The sequence below is a fragment of the Eubalaena glacialis genome, chromosome X (genome assembly GCF_028564815.1).
Source record: "Eubalaena glacialis isolate mEubGla1 chromosome X, mEubGla1.1.hap2.+ XY, whole genome shotgun sequence".
NCBI classification, from domain to species: Eukaryota; Metazoa; Chordata; class Mammalia; order Artiodactyla; family Balaenidae; genus Eubalaena; species Eubalaena glacialis.
This window is the reverse complement of record NC_083736.1, coordinates 58,135,889-58,156,705: the sequence shown is the minus strand read 5'-3', so window position 1 is coordinate 58,156,705 and position 20,817 is coordinate 58,135,889. Positions and strand designations below refer to the sequence as shown.

The 20,817-nt window shown below is 38.5% G+C and overlaps 2 protein-coding genes across 2 annotated transcripts in view; both read left to right on the top strand.

Annotated features, from left to right (window-relative positions):
• Nucleotides 1-7,851, top strand: part of MTMR8 (myotubularin related protein 8) — a 165,557-nt gene extending 157,706 nt beyond the window's left edge. The window contains exons 13-14 of the mRNA XM_061177893.1: nucleotides 4,886-5,012; nucleotides 7,193-7,851. Coding sequence (XP_061033876.1) covers nucleotides 4,886-5,012; nucleotides 7,193-7,663 — 598 coding nt within the window. The 3' untranslated portion in view covers nucleotides 7,664-7,851. The remainder of the gene's footprint in view (nucleotides 1-4,885; nucleotides 5,013-7,192) is intronic.
• ASB12 (ankyrin repeat and SOCS box containing 12) overlaps nucleotides 1-20,817 on the top strand; it is a 116,181-nt gene that overhangs the window by 62,183 nt on the left and 33,181 nt on the right. The window lies entirely within an intron of this gene.

Here is a 20,817-nt window from a genome sequence, read left to right as displayed (position 1 = left end):
CAGAAATTTTCCATTTACAAAACTGAAATCTCTGTATCCATTAAACAGTTTTCTATTTCCGCCTCACTCCATCCCCTGCCAACTATCATTCTACTTTCTGTCTCTATGTATTTGAATACTCTAGATACCTCATATGAGTGGAACCATATATTATCTGTCCTTTCATCTCTGGCTTATTTCACTTAGTATGATGTCCTCAAGGTTCATCCATGTGAACCTTCTGTCAGAATTTTCATTCTCTTTTAAGGCTGAGTAATATTTCATTGATTGCATATCACATTTTGTTTATCCATTCATCTATCTATAGACACTTGGATAACTTCCACCTTTTGGTTCTTGTAAATAATGCTGCTATGAACGTTGGTGTAAAAGTATTTTTGAGGCCCTATTTTCAAATTCTTTTGGATATATACTGAGAAGTGGAATTAATGGATCATATGGTTAATCTATTTTTAATTTTTTTGAGGAATGACCATAGCGTTTTCCATAGAAGCTGTACCACTTTACAGTCCCACAGTGGTGCACAAGAGTTCCAATTTCTCCACATTCTTGCCAACACTTGTTTTTGTTTTTTTGTTTTTTCAAATAGTAGCCATTCTAATGGGTATGAAATGATATGTTATGGTTTTAGTTTGCATTTCCCTAATGAGTAGTGATGATAGTTTCATGTGCTTATTGTCCATTTGTATCTCTTATTTGAAAAAAATTATTCAGGTCCTTTGTTTTTTTTTAAATTTTATTGGAGTATAGGTGATTTACAATGTTGTATTAGTTTCAGGTGTACAGCATAGTGATTCAGTTATACATATACATATATTCATTCTTTTGCAGATTCATTTCCCGTATAGGTTATTATAGAATATTAAGTAGAGTTCCCTGTGCTGTACAGTAGGTCATTGTTGGTTATCTATTTTATATATAGTTGTGTGTGTATGATAATCCTAGGATCCTAATTTATCCCTCCCCATCCCCATGTATCCCCTTTGGTAACCATCGGTTTGTTTTCGAAATCTGTGAAACTGTTTTGTAAATAAGTTCATTTGTATCATTTTTTAAATTAGATTCCACATATGAGTGATATCATATGATATTTGTCTTTCTCTGTGTGACTTACTTCATTTAATGTGATAATCTCTAGGTCCATCCATGTTGTTGCAAATGGCATTATTTTGTTCTTTTTTAAGGTTGAGTAATATTCCATTGTATATATGTACCACATCTTCTTTATCCATTCCTCTATCAATGGACATTTAGGTTGCTTCCGTGACTTGGCTATTGTAAATAGCACTGCAATTACAATTGGGGTGCATGTATCTTTTCGAATTATGGTTTTCTCTGGATATATGCCCAGGAGTGGGATTGCTGGATCATATGGTACTTCTATATTTAGTTTTTTAAGGAACCTCCATACTGTTCTCCATAATGGTTGTACTAATTTACATTCCACCAACATTGTAAGAGGGTTCCCTTTTCTCCTCACCCTCTCCAGCATTTGTTTCTAGATTTTTTGATGATGGCCATTCTGACCAGTGTGAGGTGATACTTCATTGTAGTTTTGATTTGCATTTCTCTCATAATTAGTGATGTTGAGCATCTTTTCATGTGCTTTTGGGCCATCTGTATGACTTCTTTGGAGCAATGTCTATTTTGATATTCTGCCCATTTTTTTATTGTGTTGTTTGTTTTTGTGACATAGAGCTGCATGAGCTGTTTGTATATTTTGGAGATTAACCCCTTGTCAGTCACTTTGTTTGCAAATATTTTCTCCCAACCTGTGCATTGTCTTTTTGTTTTGTTTATGGTTTCCTTTGCTTTGCAAAAGCTTTTAAGTTTAATTAGGTCCCATTTGTTATTTTTGTTTCTTTTTCATTACTCTAGGAGGTGGATCAAAAAAGATATTGCTGTGATTTCCTAATAGGAGGGAGTGGTTCCTGCCCAGTGGTGGGTGGAGCTGGGTCTTGTCCTTCTGGTGGGCAGGACCATGCTCAGGAAAACTTTAAGATGCTTGTCTGCTGATGGGTGGGGTTGTGTTCCCGTCCTGTTGGTTGTTTGGCCTGAGGTGTCCCAGCACTGGAGCCTACAGGCTGTTGGGTAGGACTAACGTCAGCCTCCGGGAGGGCTCATGCCAGTGAGTACTCCCCAGAACTGCTGCTGCCAGTGTCTTTGTCTCCACAGTGAGCCACAGCTGCCCCCTGCCTCTGCAGGAGACGCTCCAATACTAGCAGGTAGGTCTGGCCCAGTCTTTTATGGGGTCATTGCTTTTTTACCCTCTGTCCTGGTGCACACGAGACCTTGTGTGCACCCTCCAAGAGTGGAGTTTCTGTTTCCCCCAGTCCTGTGGAATTCCTGAGATCAAACCCCACTGACCTTCAAAGCCAGATCATCTGGGGGCTCCTCCTCCCAGTGCTGGACCACTAGGCTGGGAAGCCTGATGTGGGGCTCAGAAATTTCACTCCTGTGGGAGAACTTCTGTGGTTTCATTGTTTTCTAGTTTGTGGGTCACCCACCTGGTGGGAATGGGATTTGATTTTATCACAGTTGTGCCCCTCATACCATCTCATTGTGGCTTCTTCTTTGTCTTTGGATATAGGGTATCTTTTTTGGTCGGTTCTAGCATTTTTTTTGTCAATGTTTGTTTAGCAGTTAGTTGTGATTTTGGTGTTCTCATAAAAAGGTGTGAGCTCACATCCTTATACTCCACCAACTTGAGCTAATCTCATGTCAGAGCGTGTTCTGCCTGTTTTGCTATAAGACTTTTATAGTGTCTGGCCTTACATTTAGGTATTTGATCCATTTTGAGTTTATTTTTGTGTATGGTGTTAGAGAATGTTCTAATTTCATTTTTTACATGTAGCTGTCCAGTTTTCCCAGCACCACTTATTGAAGAGACTGTCTTTTCTCCATTGTATATCCTTGCCTCATTTGTCATAGATTAATTGACCATAGGAGCATGAGTTTATTTCTGGGCTTTCTATCTGTTCCATTGATCTATATTTCTGTTTTTGTGCCAGTACCATACTGTTTTGATGACTGTAGCTTTGTAGTATAGTCTGAAGTCAGGGAGCCTGATTCCTCCAGCTCCCTTTTTCTTTCTCAAGATTGATTTGGTTACTTGGGGTCTTTTGTGTTTCCATACAAATTTAAAATGTTTTATTCTAGTTCTGTGAAAAATGCCATTGGTAATTTGATAGGGATTGCATTGAATCTATAGATTGCCTTGGGTAGTATAGTCATTTTCAAAATTTTGATTCTTCCAGTCCAAGAACATGGTATATCTGTCCATCTGTCTGCATCATCTTCAATTTCTTTCATCAGTGTCTTATAGTTTTCAGAGTATAGGTCTTTTCCCTCCTTAGGCAGGTTTATTCTAAGTATTTTATTATTTTTGATGTGATGGTAAATGGGATTGTTTCCTTAATTTCTCTTTCTGATCTTTCATTGTTAGAGTATAGGAATGCAAGACATTTCTGTGTATTAATTTTGTATCCTGCAGCTTTATCAAATTCGTGTTTGCCTTTACTGGTAAGCCTTCCCATTCATAATTTTATTGTTTCTAGTTGTGGCCTTTTCATTTCCTCCTACAGAAGTTCCTTTAGCATTTGTTGTAAAGCTTTTTTGGTGGTGCTGAATTCTATTAACTTTTGTTTGTCTGTAAAGTTTTTGATTTCTCTGTCAAGTATGAATAAGAGCCTTGCTGGGTAGAGTATTCTTGGTTGTAGGTTCTTCCCTTTTATCACTTTAAATATATCATGCCACCAGATTCTGGCCTGCAGAGTTTCTGCTGAAAAATCATCTGATAACCTTATTTTGATTCCCTTGTATGTTATTTGTTGCTTTTCCCTTGTTACTTTTAATGTTTTCTCTTTGTCTTTAATTTTTGTCAGTTTGATTAATATGTGTCTTGCTGTGTTCCTCCTTGGGTTTATCTTGTATGGGACTCTGTGCTTCCTGGACTTGAGTGAGCATTTCCTTTCTCATGTTAGGGAAATTTTCAGCTATTATCTCTTCAAATATTTTCTCAGACCCTTTCTCTCTCTCTTCTCCTTCTGGGACCCCTATAATGCAAATATTGGCGCATTTAATGTTTTCCCAAAGGTCTCTGAGAGTGTCCTCCTTTCTTTTCATTATTTTTTCTGTTCTGTGGCAGTGATTTCCACCACTCTGTCTTCCAGCTCACTTATTCGTTCTTCTGCCTCATTTATTCTGCTATTCATTTCCTTCTAGTGTATTTTTCATTTCAGTTATTGTACTGTTCATTTGTTTGTTGTTCTTTGAACCTTCTAGCTCTTTGTTAAACATTTCTTATATCTTCGCTGTCTGTACCTCCATTCTTTTTCTGAGATCTTGGATCATATTTACTATCATTACTCTGAATTATTTTTTAGGGAGATTGCCTATCTCCATTTCACTTAGTTGTTCTGGGTTTTTATCTTGTGCCTTCTTCTGGATCATATTTCTCTGCCATCTCATTTTGTCTAATTTTCTGTGTTTGTGGTCTCCTTTCTGCAGCCTACAGGATCGTAGCTCCTTTTGCTTCTGGTGTCTGCCCCCTGGTGGTTAAGGTTGGTCCTGGGGCTTGTGCCTGCCCACTGGTGGGTGAAGTTGGGTCTTGTCCCTATGGGGGCAGGGCCATGTCAAGGTGTGTGTTTAGAGGTGGCTGTGAGCTCAGTACGACTTTAGGAAGCCTGTCTTCAGCAGAGATCTTTCTGTTAGGAACTTTACTCTTCAATTATGAACATGTCCAGTCTTTTTAATGTCATCAAAGTTACCTTACTTTTGAGATCTGCCTACCTACCAGGCTAATATTTTCTTGACATGAGGAAAACATAAACAATCTATTTCTCCAGCTAAGCTAACCCACTTTTTTTCTTTTTGTTTATTCAAGGTTCTGGTGTGGGATGTATAACCGCTTTGACAAAGGGCTGCAGCCCAAGCAGAGTATGCTAGAGAGCCTCTTGGAAATTAAGAAGCAGAGATCAATGCTGGAGGCAGATGTGCACAAACTAGAAAAGGTGAAGAGTTAAATCTCAAAATGAGAACCTCTTGCCCCTTCTGAGTAGGCCCAATCCACTGAGAGTTGAATTGGTACTTGTGAGAAGCTGCCTGGCTGGCTTGTTATACTCTCTGCTTTCCAAGCATCCTGTGTCTATAAAGCTCTAAGGCGCAACTCTTTTTTTACGTCCCATATTAAGTGGTAAATATAACACTCAGCTAAACAAGTGGATTGGTTCCCTTTTTGGATCTGGATGGAATTATTAGGAGGAACAAGAGGGAATGACAGGGAAGTAATACAAGTATTTGTTATCCATCAAGAGAATAAGTATAACTTCTTGGGTGTACTAATGAGAACAATGAAATTGTTATATTTCCAATTAGGAAAACCTTATAAAAAATCTGATTTCCTTCCCATGTAGATTATAAACTCTGCTTATTGTACCAGCAAAACCAAAGTCACACACTTGTTTTTAATTAGAAGTTAAACAAGTCAACAGGGATTTCCTTTCAAAAAATGGAAAATGCTGAACTGCTTCTGGAATCCAGAGGTCCCTAAGGGTGTGTTTGAAGTAGAGGGGAGGGATACTTTTTAGAAAAGAATTCTTGGAAAGGGTGTGCTGTTTAGGAACTGGGTGTGAACCTCCTTTCGACCAGATAAGGCATAGCTTTTCTGCTCACTGTAAGTAAACAAATATCCTTTTATTGTGAAAATAAATGTATTGTGATTACATCAGATCCTAAACTTTTGAATGTCCTCTTGGCAGGTAACGGTCAGTTAGTTGGTTCCATTAAAAAAAAAAAAAAGAAGGGGAAGGGGAAGGAAAAAACTGAAGCATAACTTAAAATCATAGGAAACAAAGGAAACAAGCAGCCCCAGGAAGGTCAAACCCTAGGCAGAACTGAGAAGTAGGAAACCTTTTTCCTAGTGTCTCCTGCCTCCTTTTTTACCTATTAGCAGCCTTCTCCACAAGGCCTCCAGAGCAGGTCTCCTATTCTAAACCCAGCCCTTTCACTTATTCCTGCCTAATTCCTGAGAGAATCAGATTCATTCTAGATAGAATCAGATCACTTTCTGATTCTAAAGTTCAAAAGTAAGTAAGGCTTCCTTTTAAAATAATAACTATTATTAACATTCCTTTTTTAATACAGAGAAGAGAAACAAAAGCAGCCCAACAGATAACCCTGTTGACGTTTAAAAAAAAAAAAAGGCAGTACAAGTATAAAGTTAGAATATGCAGAATACAAAAATGTACAAAATGGAACGTTGAAAAAACTCTCCCAGCCACCTACCCATTCAGTTTCTCTCTCCAAGGGTTATCACTGTGTGTATGTGTGTGTGTGTGTGTGTGTGTGTGTGTGTGTGTGTGTGTGATTTTGTGATTTCCAGGAAAATAAGAGTGGTATGCTTATACCCTAAGGCAGGAGTTCTTAACTGGAGTCCATGAACCCATAGATGTCCACAGATGCCCTTCAGGGGATCTGTGAAACCTCTGAAATTATACCTAAAAACTGTTTGTGTGCCATCTCATGCACTCACATGTGAATGCATGCAGTTTTCTGAGAAGAAGGTCCATCATTTTCTTCAGATTTTCAAAGGTGTCTATGACCCACAAAAAGTTAAGAATCACTGTTGTAAAGTATCAGTGAATCATTGTGTTATCCCTGAAGGTGAAAATATCCATTGGAGATAGCATGAAGTAGTAGACAGATCATAGACTTTGGCATTAAGAAGAGGCAGGGTCAGATCCCAGCTCTACCACTTCCTAAATGTGTGAATTTGGGGTGACTTAAATTCTCTGAGCCTCAGTTTCCTTATCTGTAAAATACAGCTAATTCCTAACTAATAAGACTCTTAAGTATAAAAGGAAATACTATATGTAAAGTGTCTGGCACATGGAGGTATTCAATAAATGTTAGTGATCCTTTCCCTTGCCCTCCCTGCTCCCAGTAATAAAATTGCATTTATCAGAAAAGGGAACTTTTATATATACAAGACTCTTGAGGGTCTTTAGTAGTAGGGCTTTTAAAGCACTATGTCAAGTGATGAAGAAAAGATGTTTGAGGATGAGGAGGGGGCAAAAGGTCATTTGCTACCATATAAGTGACAGCAGGCAGGATCCCTATAGGTCAATGTGATATTTGCCTAGTTTTACTCTGGTTTCTAATTCTTTTCAACCATTCCTTGCTCCCATGACAGAAAGTGAAAGCCCATGATGAGCCACCAGAAGAAGTCTGTACCTGCTCTCAATTAGGGCGTTTATTATCTCAACACCTGGGAACTCCTTTAACCAATCCTCTCGGCTTTATGGGTATTGATGGAGACCTGAATACCTTGATGGAGAATGGCACTCTTTCTAGGGAAGGAGGCCTTCGAGTTCAGATGGATCAAGTAAAAAGCCAGTGTGCAGACCTCCACCCTGACTATTATGGGACCATGGGCAACCTTAGGGCCATAAACATTTCTGGGGATGTCGGCTTCTCTGGAGACACAGGCATTTCTGGGGTCTCAGGCATCTCTGGCAACACGGGCACCTCTGAGGCTATGGGCTTCTATGAAGACATCAGTATCTCTGGAGCCATGAGCTTCTCTGGGACCACAGGCCTCTCTGAAGACACAGGACTCTCTAAGGCCATCATCAAGGAGGCAGGTTTCTCTAAGCAACAGTGAGCTATTCATCTGCTTCCATATTAGGTGCACCTGCAACACCCACAATGATCCTTGTCTCAAAAAAGGCTGTGCTGCTTTTCTAATTGGATTAAATGGGCAAGGCCAGGGCACCCCTCCTCCCACTTAAGAGTCTGGAAGGGGATTTAGGGCCTTTACTAGTTACGCAACCAGTATATGCATGTCAAGCAGCCCAGAATATAGGCAAGAGAAAGAATATGTTATTATTCTAGAATGGGATTTAGCTTTAAAAATATTGCTTTTCAGCTGAGATATTAGGCTGGTTCCATTATTCCATTTTCCTTAAAGATCAGCCTCCCTTACATTTCCACCCTTACTATTATAGCATGAGAGCAAGTTGAAATATTGTCACAGTGGAGAATTAAGACCCTGTTGAGGGGATGGAGAGATGGTGTGCAACAGGTAGCTGAATTGCAGAATAGCTTAAAAGAAAATTTTACTTGGAATTATATTTAGTCATACAATGTAAGCTAACATTATTGCCAATAGAGACCCCAACATTTGCCTGAGAAATAAAATGATCCATGGGTGCTTGGTGGTTTAGAACATATAAGGAAATAGTTTTCTTAAGTTACAACACTTGTTTTCCCCAACTCACACCCTGATTAGGTCTTATAATACTCAGCCAAATCCCTTTTTAATAGATAGCCCATTGATAAACTTAAATCCACTACATTGTAAAATGATCAATTCCAAAATAGTGAGGTCTGAATTAATAATATTGATCAATAGCATTCTCAACATCAGTTCAGGAGACAACTGAAAATCTCAGCGCTTTAGACCCTGGCTTGCACATGGCATATGTGCCCATCTAAGTTTTCCTAAAACAGGACTGTTCTTAGGTCTTTTTTTTTTTTTTTTTTTTGGCCATACCGCATGGCATGTGGGATCTTAGTTCCCTGACCAGGGATCGAACCCGTTCCCCCTGCAGTGGAAGCATGGAATCTTAACCACTGGACTGCCAGGGAAGTCCCTCTTCTTAGGTCTTTTTATGAAGACCAGTGGTTTTACTTCCCTAGACATCACATCAAGTTTGTGGATTTTTAGACATAATTGGAACTACTTTTAAAATCTCGTAGTCTTAACACCTTGTGCTAATGTACACTTTTGAAAAAGGTCTATTCTTAAAGCATGCCCAAATACTCCAGGGAGAAGGGGATGTGTTGTTTAAACACCAAACTTTCCCCCATTTGGGGTTGATACACGCTGTACACTTTCCTATTGGATACTCAGTCATAGTTTACCCACTTCCACATGCTGGGGTAGGGTAAGTCTTGGGTAGTTTGGGTCATGCACTACGTATTGTCAGCATTTTCAGAACTCCCATTGCCAATAGAATCCATGTCTTCACCTAAGATGTCTATTCTGTATACCATATGTCTGGTTTAAGCTAAAAAATTAGATGTCTTAGTGAACGAGCCATCTCTGTTACTACCATATCCATTTGTAAATACAGACACCTCTGAAGCATCACCTCATTAGTTACTTTTCTCTATAAGAAAGAGGGACCTTTTAATCGAAGTATTAGAAGTAGCAGAGAAGACCCAGGATAGTTCCTTGATTTCTTGCCCCTAGCTAAACTATGGATACAAAAACATATTCCTATTTAGAGGAAGAACTCTAAGTCATTTTGGTTGTCTTTTTTTCATATGTAAATAGGGGCCATTTTTCTACTTACCTCTCCTTGATAGCTGCCTTGTTCCTGTAATTTTAAAACATCAATGTGATTTCCTATTGTATCTTCTCATCCCCTCTTTCCACTGTTTGGTCTTTGGCTTATATAACATAAATCATCAGATGTTGCCAGTTGTCATTTGACTTCTTACTTCTGGAAAATAATTGGGATTTGTACAAGTCATTTTGATCTGAAAGCTCCATCTAAACCCTGGATCTGTGAAGGAAGTTATCAAAGAGGATGACAATACCAATCATCTGCTACAAATGAGTTTATTCTGGATCTTGCTTTATACCCAGGGCTTTCTCCCATATCTCAATCTGAATTTTATAGTCCATTAACTAGTATGATATTTCCAATAGTGTGTTAAGGTCTTTTCAGAGAAAGAAAAAAGGCAAATGACCTTTGCAAATCCTATAAAAAGTTAGTTTAAGGGTCTCAGATTTATTTCTACAGACCTGTACATAGTACCAAACCTTATTTCTTAGATCCAAAACAAAATTAATAATTAGTGACAAGTTCTTTTCAATATAGTTCTAGACTGAGAAGTGGTGAAGAGCAACACTGCTATTTCCAGTCAATTTGTTTGGTCTTTTATTATTTTTATTCCCCAGCATGTCCTATGTTACCTGTATATGACATACATGGAACTAAGGAAAACCTTGTGAAAATCCCCTATTTACTCTCAACACATAACACCTCCCTGTTTTACAGTTGGATTTGTAAATCTGAAGGAGGAAAAAAGTTCAGTAGAATCCAAATATTTATGCACTGGTAAAAACCCAGTAGCTATCTGTAGTCAGGAGCCTAGCAATAGAGGGGAGGCTCCTGAAGGAAAGTTACTGGGTGTACTAAAAAAGATCATCTATTAATGGCTTTCATTTCATACCCTCGTATAGCACCTATGCTGTGAAAGAAATGTGACGTCCTCCGCCACTGCCCTACCCTTCCAGTTCCCTGAGTAGAAAATTCCATTCTCATGTGACTGCCCCACTTAAATAGGAAGGCATTTAACCACCTGCCACTGTCTCATCCATGAACCTGACATCTGCCTGTTTCCTACACAGCTTACATGGGCCTGGGGTCACTCCTTATCTTTTCCAAGCATGAGGCAGGGTCTGTGCCTGGGAGTGTGGCCATGCTCAGATTCTACATGAACACCTTTCTTAAAAATTCGTTAAGTATTAGTTTATAGAATAACAGATTCCTCATGGTAATAACTAAAACAATCCTAAATAACAAACCTAAGTAACAGCTTTTTAAAGAAGAAATTCAAGGATGGGGTTTGCTGTATGAAAGAAAGCATGAAACTTTATTTGGCACTAACTGGGCAAGAACATAAAGCTTATGGTACATGTATTAGGCACAGGTATCTTTTGGAAGGTCATCCTAGAAACTGTGTTCAATTACTACCAAGTCAGTTGTCATGCCTGTCAACATGCATGGACATATTTTGTCTAAGAAACACTTCACACTTCACTGAATGCAAGATCTTTCCTTGAACACTTCCAACCAGAAGGAATCCAAGTCTTTTTATGAGTTGCTTTCAAACCAGATTGGTAAATATTTAAGCTTGGCCTGAATTTAGCAGACAGAGAAGTTTAATAACTATGTCCGATCTTTGTTACATAGTGACTTTTATTAAACACATAACACCTTTTCTTGATGCTATTAAGCTTTGATGTACCACTGGGAAATCTTTCTGAGAGCATTTTATAAAGTGACTTTTTAAAAAAAACAGTTGTGTAGGGAAATGTAAATTTCCTGTAAGAAAAATACTTGTCACAAAAGGGGTATACTATACTTCAGATTGGTTTCTTCCTAGGAAGATTGTTCTCACTTTCTCAAGTTCCAAAGTATATGATTTAATGATATCTGTTGTACCAAATCTCTCCCCCACCCTCAGGTCTCTCCCTCCCAGAATTCTATGTATGATACAGGCAGATGTGATTGTAACCAAATCTGGTTACTTTCTTCTAAGTGCCAAATCTAGACCTGACTTTTTATATAGACATTTATAAACAAAAAGTAGACATGGATTAAGCCTTAATTTTTTTTCCTATTCGGTTATTTTTTTAACATAATGTGAAGAAATGGCTTGGCTATTAGATGACGCCAAACAAACAAAGGACAAGGGAAAAGATTTGTGGTTGTAAATGACTCTTAGTTTGTTTCCCTTTTAGAGGCATTTCCATTTTCAAAGCATTTGATGGCAGCAACAGAAGCTTTTCCAATGCAAAAAAAAAAAAAGTGATTTTCAAGCCATACAGAACATGTCTTCTCTGATTCCCTGGCTGTGAGACTTGACAGTCTGTGCCTTCCCCTTAAATAGGAAGTATTGGTTTCATCACCAATCAATCACAGCAGCCCATGTCTCCTTTAGATGTCAGTGCAAGTAAAAGTGTGTTACATGCTCTGTGATTTGTGACTTGTCTTCACAAAAGGCAAGTGCGCTTTGAAAGCTAATTTAGGCCCATGTGTCTTGCTGGGGCTAAACAAAAACATATTCAGAAGTTGGCCTGTGTGAAACCAACAGCTTCTGTGTTAAGCCTGGTGCCCTCTTCCCTGGCATTTTCTAAAGCTTTGGGGGTGACCTAAAAGCCTCTTTCTCTTCCAAAGCTTTGTTGCTTTTCAACCACTTTCATGGCTTTGTACTCTGACTCTTTAGAGAGCTCTACAGTAGCCCTTATAGAATCCCAGTTGTGGAGAAGGTGGGGAGAAGGGAAGAGGAAAGAGAAGGTAATATAGAAATATACCTGGCCAATTAAGCTGAAGGAGTATATGCTAGTCCAGGATGACCAGCATACCAATTAATTAAGATTGAATGTGCTCCAATAAGGTCCAAAAAAGGTCCTCTTTTCCAGGTAGTATTATGGCTGACATATTTTCTTTTAAGGCTATCTTTTACACTGGTAGAAATTCTTTCCTTTAGAATGCTCTGAGTTGTGTATTTTCTATGTCAACAATTTTCTCTTCTAGGGTATGTGGTCCTGGGTTTTCTTTTCTTTTAAAGTGTCAAGGATGGTAGGTGGTATTCTCTCCCATTAATATATGTCTCTAAGGCTGTTGGGTCCTGAGTTCCTTCTTTGCCTCTTTGTAGGTGAAACATCATTGGAACCCCTGCCACCAGTCAGATGAGACTATGTACACCAAAGTCACTAGGTGATCACTGTCAAAAGACTCATGTCTCTGATCCTACCTCACATGCAGTTGGCCACACCAGTTCATATAAAGTATTTCCATGCCACCACCTCACATTTGCAGACAGGGTTATTTCTGTATTTTGTGAATGCCAATAGGAATGCAGAGCATGTATGCTAGTTTTGAAACAGACCATGTCCTGTATTCTAGTTAACAGTGCCTCAGGCTTAGGAACAGGTAATAAATTCAGTCTTTTTGGAATGTAGCTCATAGTAAGAGTATTTGTGTATGTGTATGTGTTTACTGTAACTCCAGTAGCATCTGGTTGGACAGGTCATTTGGGCATTCAGATGAAGAGAATTTATCCAAGAATAAAAAACTGTTTTAGTGCTAGACCTCTAACTTTGATATTGTCCAGCTAAGTGCCATGGGGACTTTAGGACTTGTTAAGCCAGAGATACAAACCAAAGTGATGGTGAAGTAATTGTCCTTTTTGCTGGGGTGTATTGATCAGGCAGCTTTAGAAGTAGTATTCAAATATATGACCATTGTTACCTGTAGTGTGATAATGTTAGCCATATACCTGCATGAACGTCATGCAACTGATGTATAAATCAGAACCCAGGCTGTGTAGGTTCTTTGAGAACCTGACTTTTCATTAGTCCCAGGTTTACAGAATGATTGTCGCAGCAGCTCAAGTCTGAACTTTCCAAGATACAACAGTGTATATGATTGACTTTAAACTTCCTGTTGTGTGTTATCTTGAACCTGTCATACCAGTGGGGTATGGGTGTGTGACCCCATCAGAATGTTCACTGTCATTTGTTTAGTCCAGTGCCAAATTGCTCACTGGCTCCCTTCTGCACTTGTGTTCCGATTTGAAGATGTTGGTTGATACAGTTTTTTGGTCTAGAATTTAAAACCTTCAATCATTTATGTGTGTGAATTTACTGTGTAATAGCTACAAATTAAAGGAAAGGTGGCATACCTTCAAAAAAAAGGTACCCTGACCTAGCCTTAATGGATGAACCACCTTATAAAGACAGAATCTGCAGGTAGGTTAAATGTTGATGTTAAAATAAGACAAAACAGGTATCAGAGAGAATGCCTGGTTCTGGACAGCACTGTGGAGTGCAGAGTCTATCTAGCATTGATGAGCTGGGAGGACAAGACTGACACCCACTTAACTCACAAAAGCATACTGACTGAACACCAGTTTGTTCATTCACATTCGGGGATAGATCTATCCAGGGATCTGGCTCTTCACCCCCTCCACGGCCCCTTCTCTTTTCTCCACCTCCCATCCAACAAGAATATTCACACATGGAGCCTCATGAACTCAGGGGTTATTTCCTCCAGGCCGCAAAAGAGGCCAGTGATCTCTCCTTGCCCCAAAGCAGAGCCTCCCTCTCTGGAAACTACATGCCCAGGGCCTCCAGTGGGTAGAACACAAGGAGATCTGGGTTCTAGTCCTGGCTTTGCCATTTATTAGCTGTATGGCCTTGGGCAAGTTACTTCCCCTCTGTGAGGCTCAGAGGCCTCATCTGGAAAATGGGGGTAATAATCATACCTTCCACACAGAGTGGTTATGCAGATTAACTGAGCTAACATGTGACATACTACCTGCTTAAGTGCCTGGCAAATTTTTAAAAATCAATCAAAATACATTAGTCAGGCTCCTTCTACTTTCAGCCCTGTTGCTACTAATTAAACTAACCAATTCTTACTCTTAGGCTTCCTTTTTCTTCAATCCATTCAACACCCTTCTTACTCTTGACACATTGTCTTTAGACAATCAAGTTACAATACAATAAGGTTACAATACAATTTCTGTCAGTCCATTTAGGCTACTATAACAAAATACCAGACACTGGGTGGCTTATAAAAAACAAACATTTATTTTTCATGGTCTGGAGGCTGGGAAGCCCAAGACCTGGCAGATTTGGTGTCTGATGAGAGCCTGCTTTCTAGACAGCTATCTTTCACTGTATCCTGACATGGTGGAGAGCAGAGAGAGAAGCATGGTCTCTCATGACTCTTAAAATGTCACTGATCCCATTCATGAGGGTTCAACTTTCATCATTTCATCTAATCCAAATCACCTCCAAAGGCTCCATCTCCTATTATCATCATATTGGGGGAGGGAGAATTTCAACATATGAATTTTGGTGGGACACAAACATTCAGTTCATAACAAGTGGATTAGGCTATGGCTCTATTTTATAATTAACTGAGAAACATTTGTTCATTATAGAATGTTCTTAAAATATAGAAAACCAAAAAAAGACTTCATAATTCCTCTATGCAGAGATAAATCTACATGCATGCATATAGAATAAAAATCAGATCGTACTATACACTCCTATATGTTTCTTGCTTATATATTTTGAACACCTTTCTACCCCTATATATATATATAAATTGATCTCACTTTTAATGATCACATTGTATCTCACTATATGAGCTATAGTTTATTCAACCAACTCCCTATTGTTTGGTCAGGCTACAGCTTTTTACATCAAATTTCAATCTTGCCTTTGTGGACTACACCCCATTTCCCTCTATTGGAATTCAGCAACCTCCTTTCTGATATGATACCCTCTTCCCTGAGGTGACCTGTTCAGATGGATAATTTCATCTATCTGGGAAGATTTTTTACCAACAGATTCTCTAAGGGTAATTTGATTTCCAGATTCTCAGAGTACTTTATATGGAACATAAGCTTGAACTTGGAATTTATCCACTCTATAGTTCCATGGTAACCTACTGTGTTAGTTGCAGCCGAGGACATGGCAAGCTGGGTCCCTTTAAATCAACTATTTCCACAGCCTCCTGTCACCCAGTAAAGGTCTGGTTTCACAAGGGGAAAAGTATCAATGGAAGGCCCTGAATGAGAAATCACTTCTGATGAGTCTCAGTCTCCCAACTTACTATGTTTTCTTATTAGCAAAATAGGAATAATCTCAATCTTGCTGGTCTCACACTGTGATTGTGGAAAGCAAGGGAAGTTGTAGCTGCAAAAGCACTTTATAATTTTGGAGGTGCTTTTCATATATAAATTGGTAAATCCCGTCAAACTGAACCTAGAAGTTTCAGGTTTCCTGTCAAACATAGAAGCTATCACACAGAAGCAAGGAACCAAATAATTGAGAACTGACAATGTCACTTCTTTAAGTGGAAAATGTCACTTGGGTATATGTGAGTCACAGCACATTTGAAAGTCTCCCTCATTTCTCTAGGCCTCTCTTGGGTATTTCCTGACCTCCAACTTAACAACAGAAGGCAGCCCAGGGAGGCTCATTTCTCCCCCAGATTGAACAGGATTCCCTCTGACAGGAGGTGAGCCTGGCAGCATCGGCAAAGAGGATTGATCAAGACCATATTCCCCACTAATAATAATAAACTAAGTGAAGGGCTCTCATCTCTGCCCTTTCCCACCCAGAGACACTGCAGTAGCCAGGAGGCATCAATAAGAGATGCCCTGCCACAACAAGTGCTCATCCCAGGAAGCTCTCTCCATTTCCACAGGCAGGGAGGACCCTGTAAAAGTAAAGGACCAGCCAGGGAAGGCTCTTTGTTCTTGCAGACCTGAGATTTCCATCCCCCAGTGAGAGACACTGGGCAACAGGCCTGGGGAAAGCCCTTCCACCCTCTGAGGTAGCACAAGCAGAAACCAGTGGGAGCCCTGGTGACACCAGATAAATCAGGCAGAAAAATAGCACCACAAAGGTTCTAAAACCTAAACTTCCATTGGAACCACAGCTGACAGAAGTAGGCCAGAATCCACATGCTAAAATTAAGGTGACTGCCTACTAAAAAAGATTTAAATAGGACCCAGAGTCTCCTAACATACTAAACTAAAATGTTCAGGATACAATAGAAAGTCATTTGCCAACCAGGAAAATCACAATTTGAATAAGAAAAGACAAACAGCTGACATCAACACTGAGATGAATCAGATTATCTGAAAAGGGTTTTAAAACTCATCATAAAATACTAATAAAAAGGCAAATTATTTTAAAACAAATGAAAAATAGAAAGTCACAGTAAAGAAATAGAAGTTATTTTTTTAAAAAAAGAACCAAACAGAAATTATACAACAGAAAAATACAATAAAATTTTTTTAACATCTTTATTGGAGTATAATTGCTTTACAATGTTGTGTTAGTTTCTGCTGTATAACAAAGTGAATCAGCTATATGTATACATAAACCCCCATATCCCTCCCTCTTGAGCATCCCTCCACCTTCTCTATCCCACCCCTCTAGGTGGTCACAAAGCACTGAGCTGATCTCCCTATACTATGCAGCTGCTTCCCACTATCTATTTTACATTTGGTAGTGTATATATGTCAATGCTACTCTCTCACTTCATATTAAAAAAAAGAAAGAAAAACACTTCACTGGTTGGTATCCTAGTAGAATGAAGATAACAGGATAAAATCTGTGAACTTAAGGACAGGTTAATAGAATTTACCCAATCTGAAAAACATAGAAAATTGACTTGTAAGATAAACAAATAAATAAATAGAGCCTCAGGGACCTGTGTAACATTTTTTGTTTGTTTACTTTATTTATTTTTCGCTGTGTTGGGTCTTCGTTGCTGCGCGTGGGCTTTCTCTAGCTGTGGCGAGGGGGGGCTACTCTTCATTGAGGTGCATGGGCTTCTCATTGCGGTGGCCTCTCCCACCATGAAGCATGGGCTCCAGGTGCGTGGGCTTCAGTAGTTGTGGTGCGTGGGCTCAGTGATTGTGGTGCGCAGGCTCAGTAGTTGTGGTGCACGGGCCCAGCTGCTCCACGGCATGTGGAATCCTCTTGGACCAGGGCTTGAACCCGTGTCCCCTGCATTGGCAGGTGGATTCCCAACCACTGTGCCACCGGGGAAGCCTCTGTGTAACATTTTTTAAGCCAACATTCGTATCTTTGGAATTGGAGAAGGAAAGTAGAAAGAGAATGGGGCTGAAAGAGTATGTGAAACAATAATGGCTGAAAACTTCCCAAATTTGGTGAAAAGTGCAAACTTACAGATTTCAGCTGAGCAAACCCCAAACAGAATAAACCCAAAGAAATCCATGCCAGGACACATCATAATTAAACTTCTAAAAACTAAAGACAAAAAATATTGAGAGAAAAATAACTATTGAGAACAGCCAGAGTGAAATGACACATTATCGATAGGATTTTATAGGCAGCTACCAATTCAAGTGAGAGTGATTTTTTTCATATGAAACTGTGGAAGCCAGAGAAGAGTTGGATATTTTTTCAACTGCTGAAAAAAAACCTATTAACTGCAAACTCTATACTCATTGAAACTATCCTTCAGGAATGCATAGGAAAAAGACATCCTCAGATGACAGCAAACTAAAAGAATTTTTTGCTTGCAGACCTACTCTTAAATACTGGTTAAATGAAGTTCTTCAACAGAAGGGAAACATGAACAACATGCAAGAACAGATGGGTAATTTTAGCTGAGCGATGGGAACAATAAGGAAGAATGAAAAAGAAATGCTAGAAATGAAGCACAATGTAATAGAAATGAAGAATGCCTTTGATCAGCTCATCAATAGATTGGACACAGCCAAGGAAAGAATCAGTGACTTGAAGAAACATCGATAGAGTCCTCCAAAACTGAAATCCGAAGAGATTTTTAAAATGGAAATTACATAACAGAATAACCAAGAACTGTGAAACAATTACATAAGGCATAACATGGGTGTAAGGAGAAGAAAGAAGGAAGGAAGAAAGAAAGAAAGAAAGGGAGGGAGGGAGGAAAACAAGTACTATTTGAAGCAATAATGACTAAGGATTTCTGAAAATTAATGATAGATACCAAACCACAGATTCAGGAAGTTCATAGAATACCAAGAAGAATAAATACCAGAAAAATCTGCACATATGTAAATCATATTTAAAATGCAGAAGATAAAAGACAAAGAGAAAATCTTGAAAGGAACCACAGAGGGGAAAATGCTATACCTATAACAAATCAAGGATAAGTGTTATATCAAACTAATCTTCAAAACCATGCAAGCACAGAGAGAGTAGAATAAAATATTTAAAGCATTAAAAGAAGAAAACCACCAATCTAAAATTCTGTGCCAGTAAAATTATTCTTCAAATGTGAAGGAGATAAAAGCTTAAAGCAAGATGGTAGAATAGGAAGATCCAAATCCTCATTCCCCCATAGAAACATATTTTAAAATGACTAGAGACTAAATAAAATGACTTTATAAGACTTCTGGATATCAGACAAATATCTATAGTATCCAAGCAAATGCCCAATCAAGAAAAAGCCCCATTCACAAAGCTAGAAAATTTTGTGATTTTTTTTACTCATCCTTGACCCACTCCCTCCCTGGCATGATGTGGATGGAGGGAAGCAGTGGCCCCGTCCCCAGTTGCTTTGTCAAACCAGAGAAAGTAGAGTGGAACTAATTCGCAATGCTGTAACCTTCCTGGGGGCTGCTGGAAGGATCAGTCTCTGTGTTGTTTAAAATGGACCTCAGATCTCAGGCTAGGAAAAACCATGTGAAACTGAGCACATCTCGTGAAAGTCACAGAAGGACTACAGAGCCACAGAAAATGGAGGCAAGAAAATACTGGTAGAGAAGCAAAGTATAAAAGCAAAGGCCTTGAGAAACTGGGATGTTAACTCTTAGGGGAGTTATTACATTTATAAGCAGCCATTTGTTATCACAAGACCTGCCCTACTCAAAAAACTTGAGTCCTTCAAGTTGAAGCAAAAGACAAATGCCTAAAAAATAATTGGAACTCTGTGTCAATGGGTGCACATTGTATAAAGATGTAACTTGTGACATCACTAACATAAAGAAAGGGAGGCAGAACTGTAAAGGGCAGTTTCTGTATGCAATTGAAGTTAAGCTGGTATCAATTTAAAATTGATTATTATAACCTTAAGATGTTTTATATAATCCCCATGGTAACCATAAAGAAAATATCTAAAGAAGATATACAAAAGGCGATGAGAAGGGAATCAAAATGTATCACTACAAAAAAAGTCAACTGAGCACAAAGGAAGGCAATAATGGAGAAAATGAGGTTCAATAAAGGTATAACACAGTAAACAAATAACAAAATTACAATAGTAAGCTTTTCACCAACAGTAATTACTTTAAATGTAAATGAATTAAACTCCCTGATAAAAAGACATATGTTGACAAAATGGATTTAAAAAAAAAAAACAGAATCTAATTGTATGCTATCAACAAGGGACCCAACTTAGATCCAAGGGCATGAATAGATTGAAAAAGGTTGGAAAAGGATAGTCCACGCAAATAGTAACCAAAAATGAGGAGGGGTGGCTATACTAATACTAGACAAAATAGACTTAAAGTAAAAACTATGACAAAAGGCAAAGAATGACATTATATAATAACAAAAGTATCAATTCACCAGAAAGATGTAACAGCCCAAAGCTGCCAGAAATAAGAAAATAATAAAGACTGGAGCTTCAATAAGTAAAATAGAAAATACAAAAACAATAAGGGAAATCAAAAACAAGAGTTGGCTCTTTGGAATGATCAACAAAATTCATGCAACTTTAGTTAGATTTACTAAGGAAAAAAAAAGAGAAGACTCAAATATCAGAAATTAGAAACAAAAGAGTGGACATTACTACTAATTTTATAGAATTACTACCAATTTTATAGAATTTTCTATATATTTTTATATCTAAAATATAGAATTTAATAGAATCACTACTAATTTTATAAATTTTCCATACATTTCTATATTCTAATTATAGAATTTTATAGAAATGGATTATAATAGAGTATACCAAAAACTTGGATAACTTAGATGAAATAAACAAGGTCCTAGAAACACACAACCTACCAAGAATGAATCATGAAGAAAGAAAAATTTGAATAGACCCATAACTACTAAGGATATTGAATCAATAATCAAAAACCTCCCAACAAAGAAAACCCAGTACAAGATGGCAATCCTGTGGCAGTGCTGATGCAGTCACGGGAACAGGTTTCAGAAGAGCTGGTGAGGTTACAGAAAGATAATGACAGTCTTCAGGGAAAGCATAGCTTGCATGTGTCATTACAACAAGCAGAAGACTTCATTCTCCCAGACACTATAGAGCCGCTCCGGGAGTTGGTATTAAAATACCGTGAGAACATCATTAATGTGCGGACAGCAGCAGATCACATGGAAGAAAAGCTGAAGGCTGAAATACTTTTCCTGAAAGAGCAGATTCAAGCAGAACAATGTTTAAAAGAAAACCTCGAAGAAACTCTGCAGCTAGAAATAGAAAACTGCAAGGAAGAAATAGCTTCCATTTCTAGCCTAAA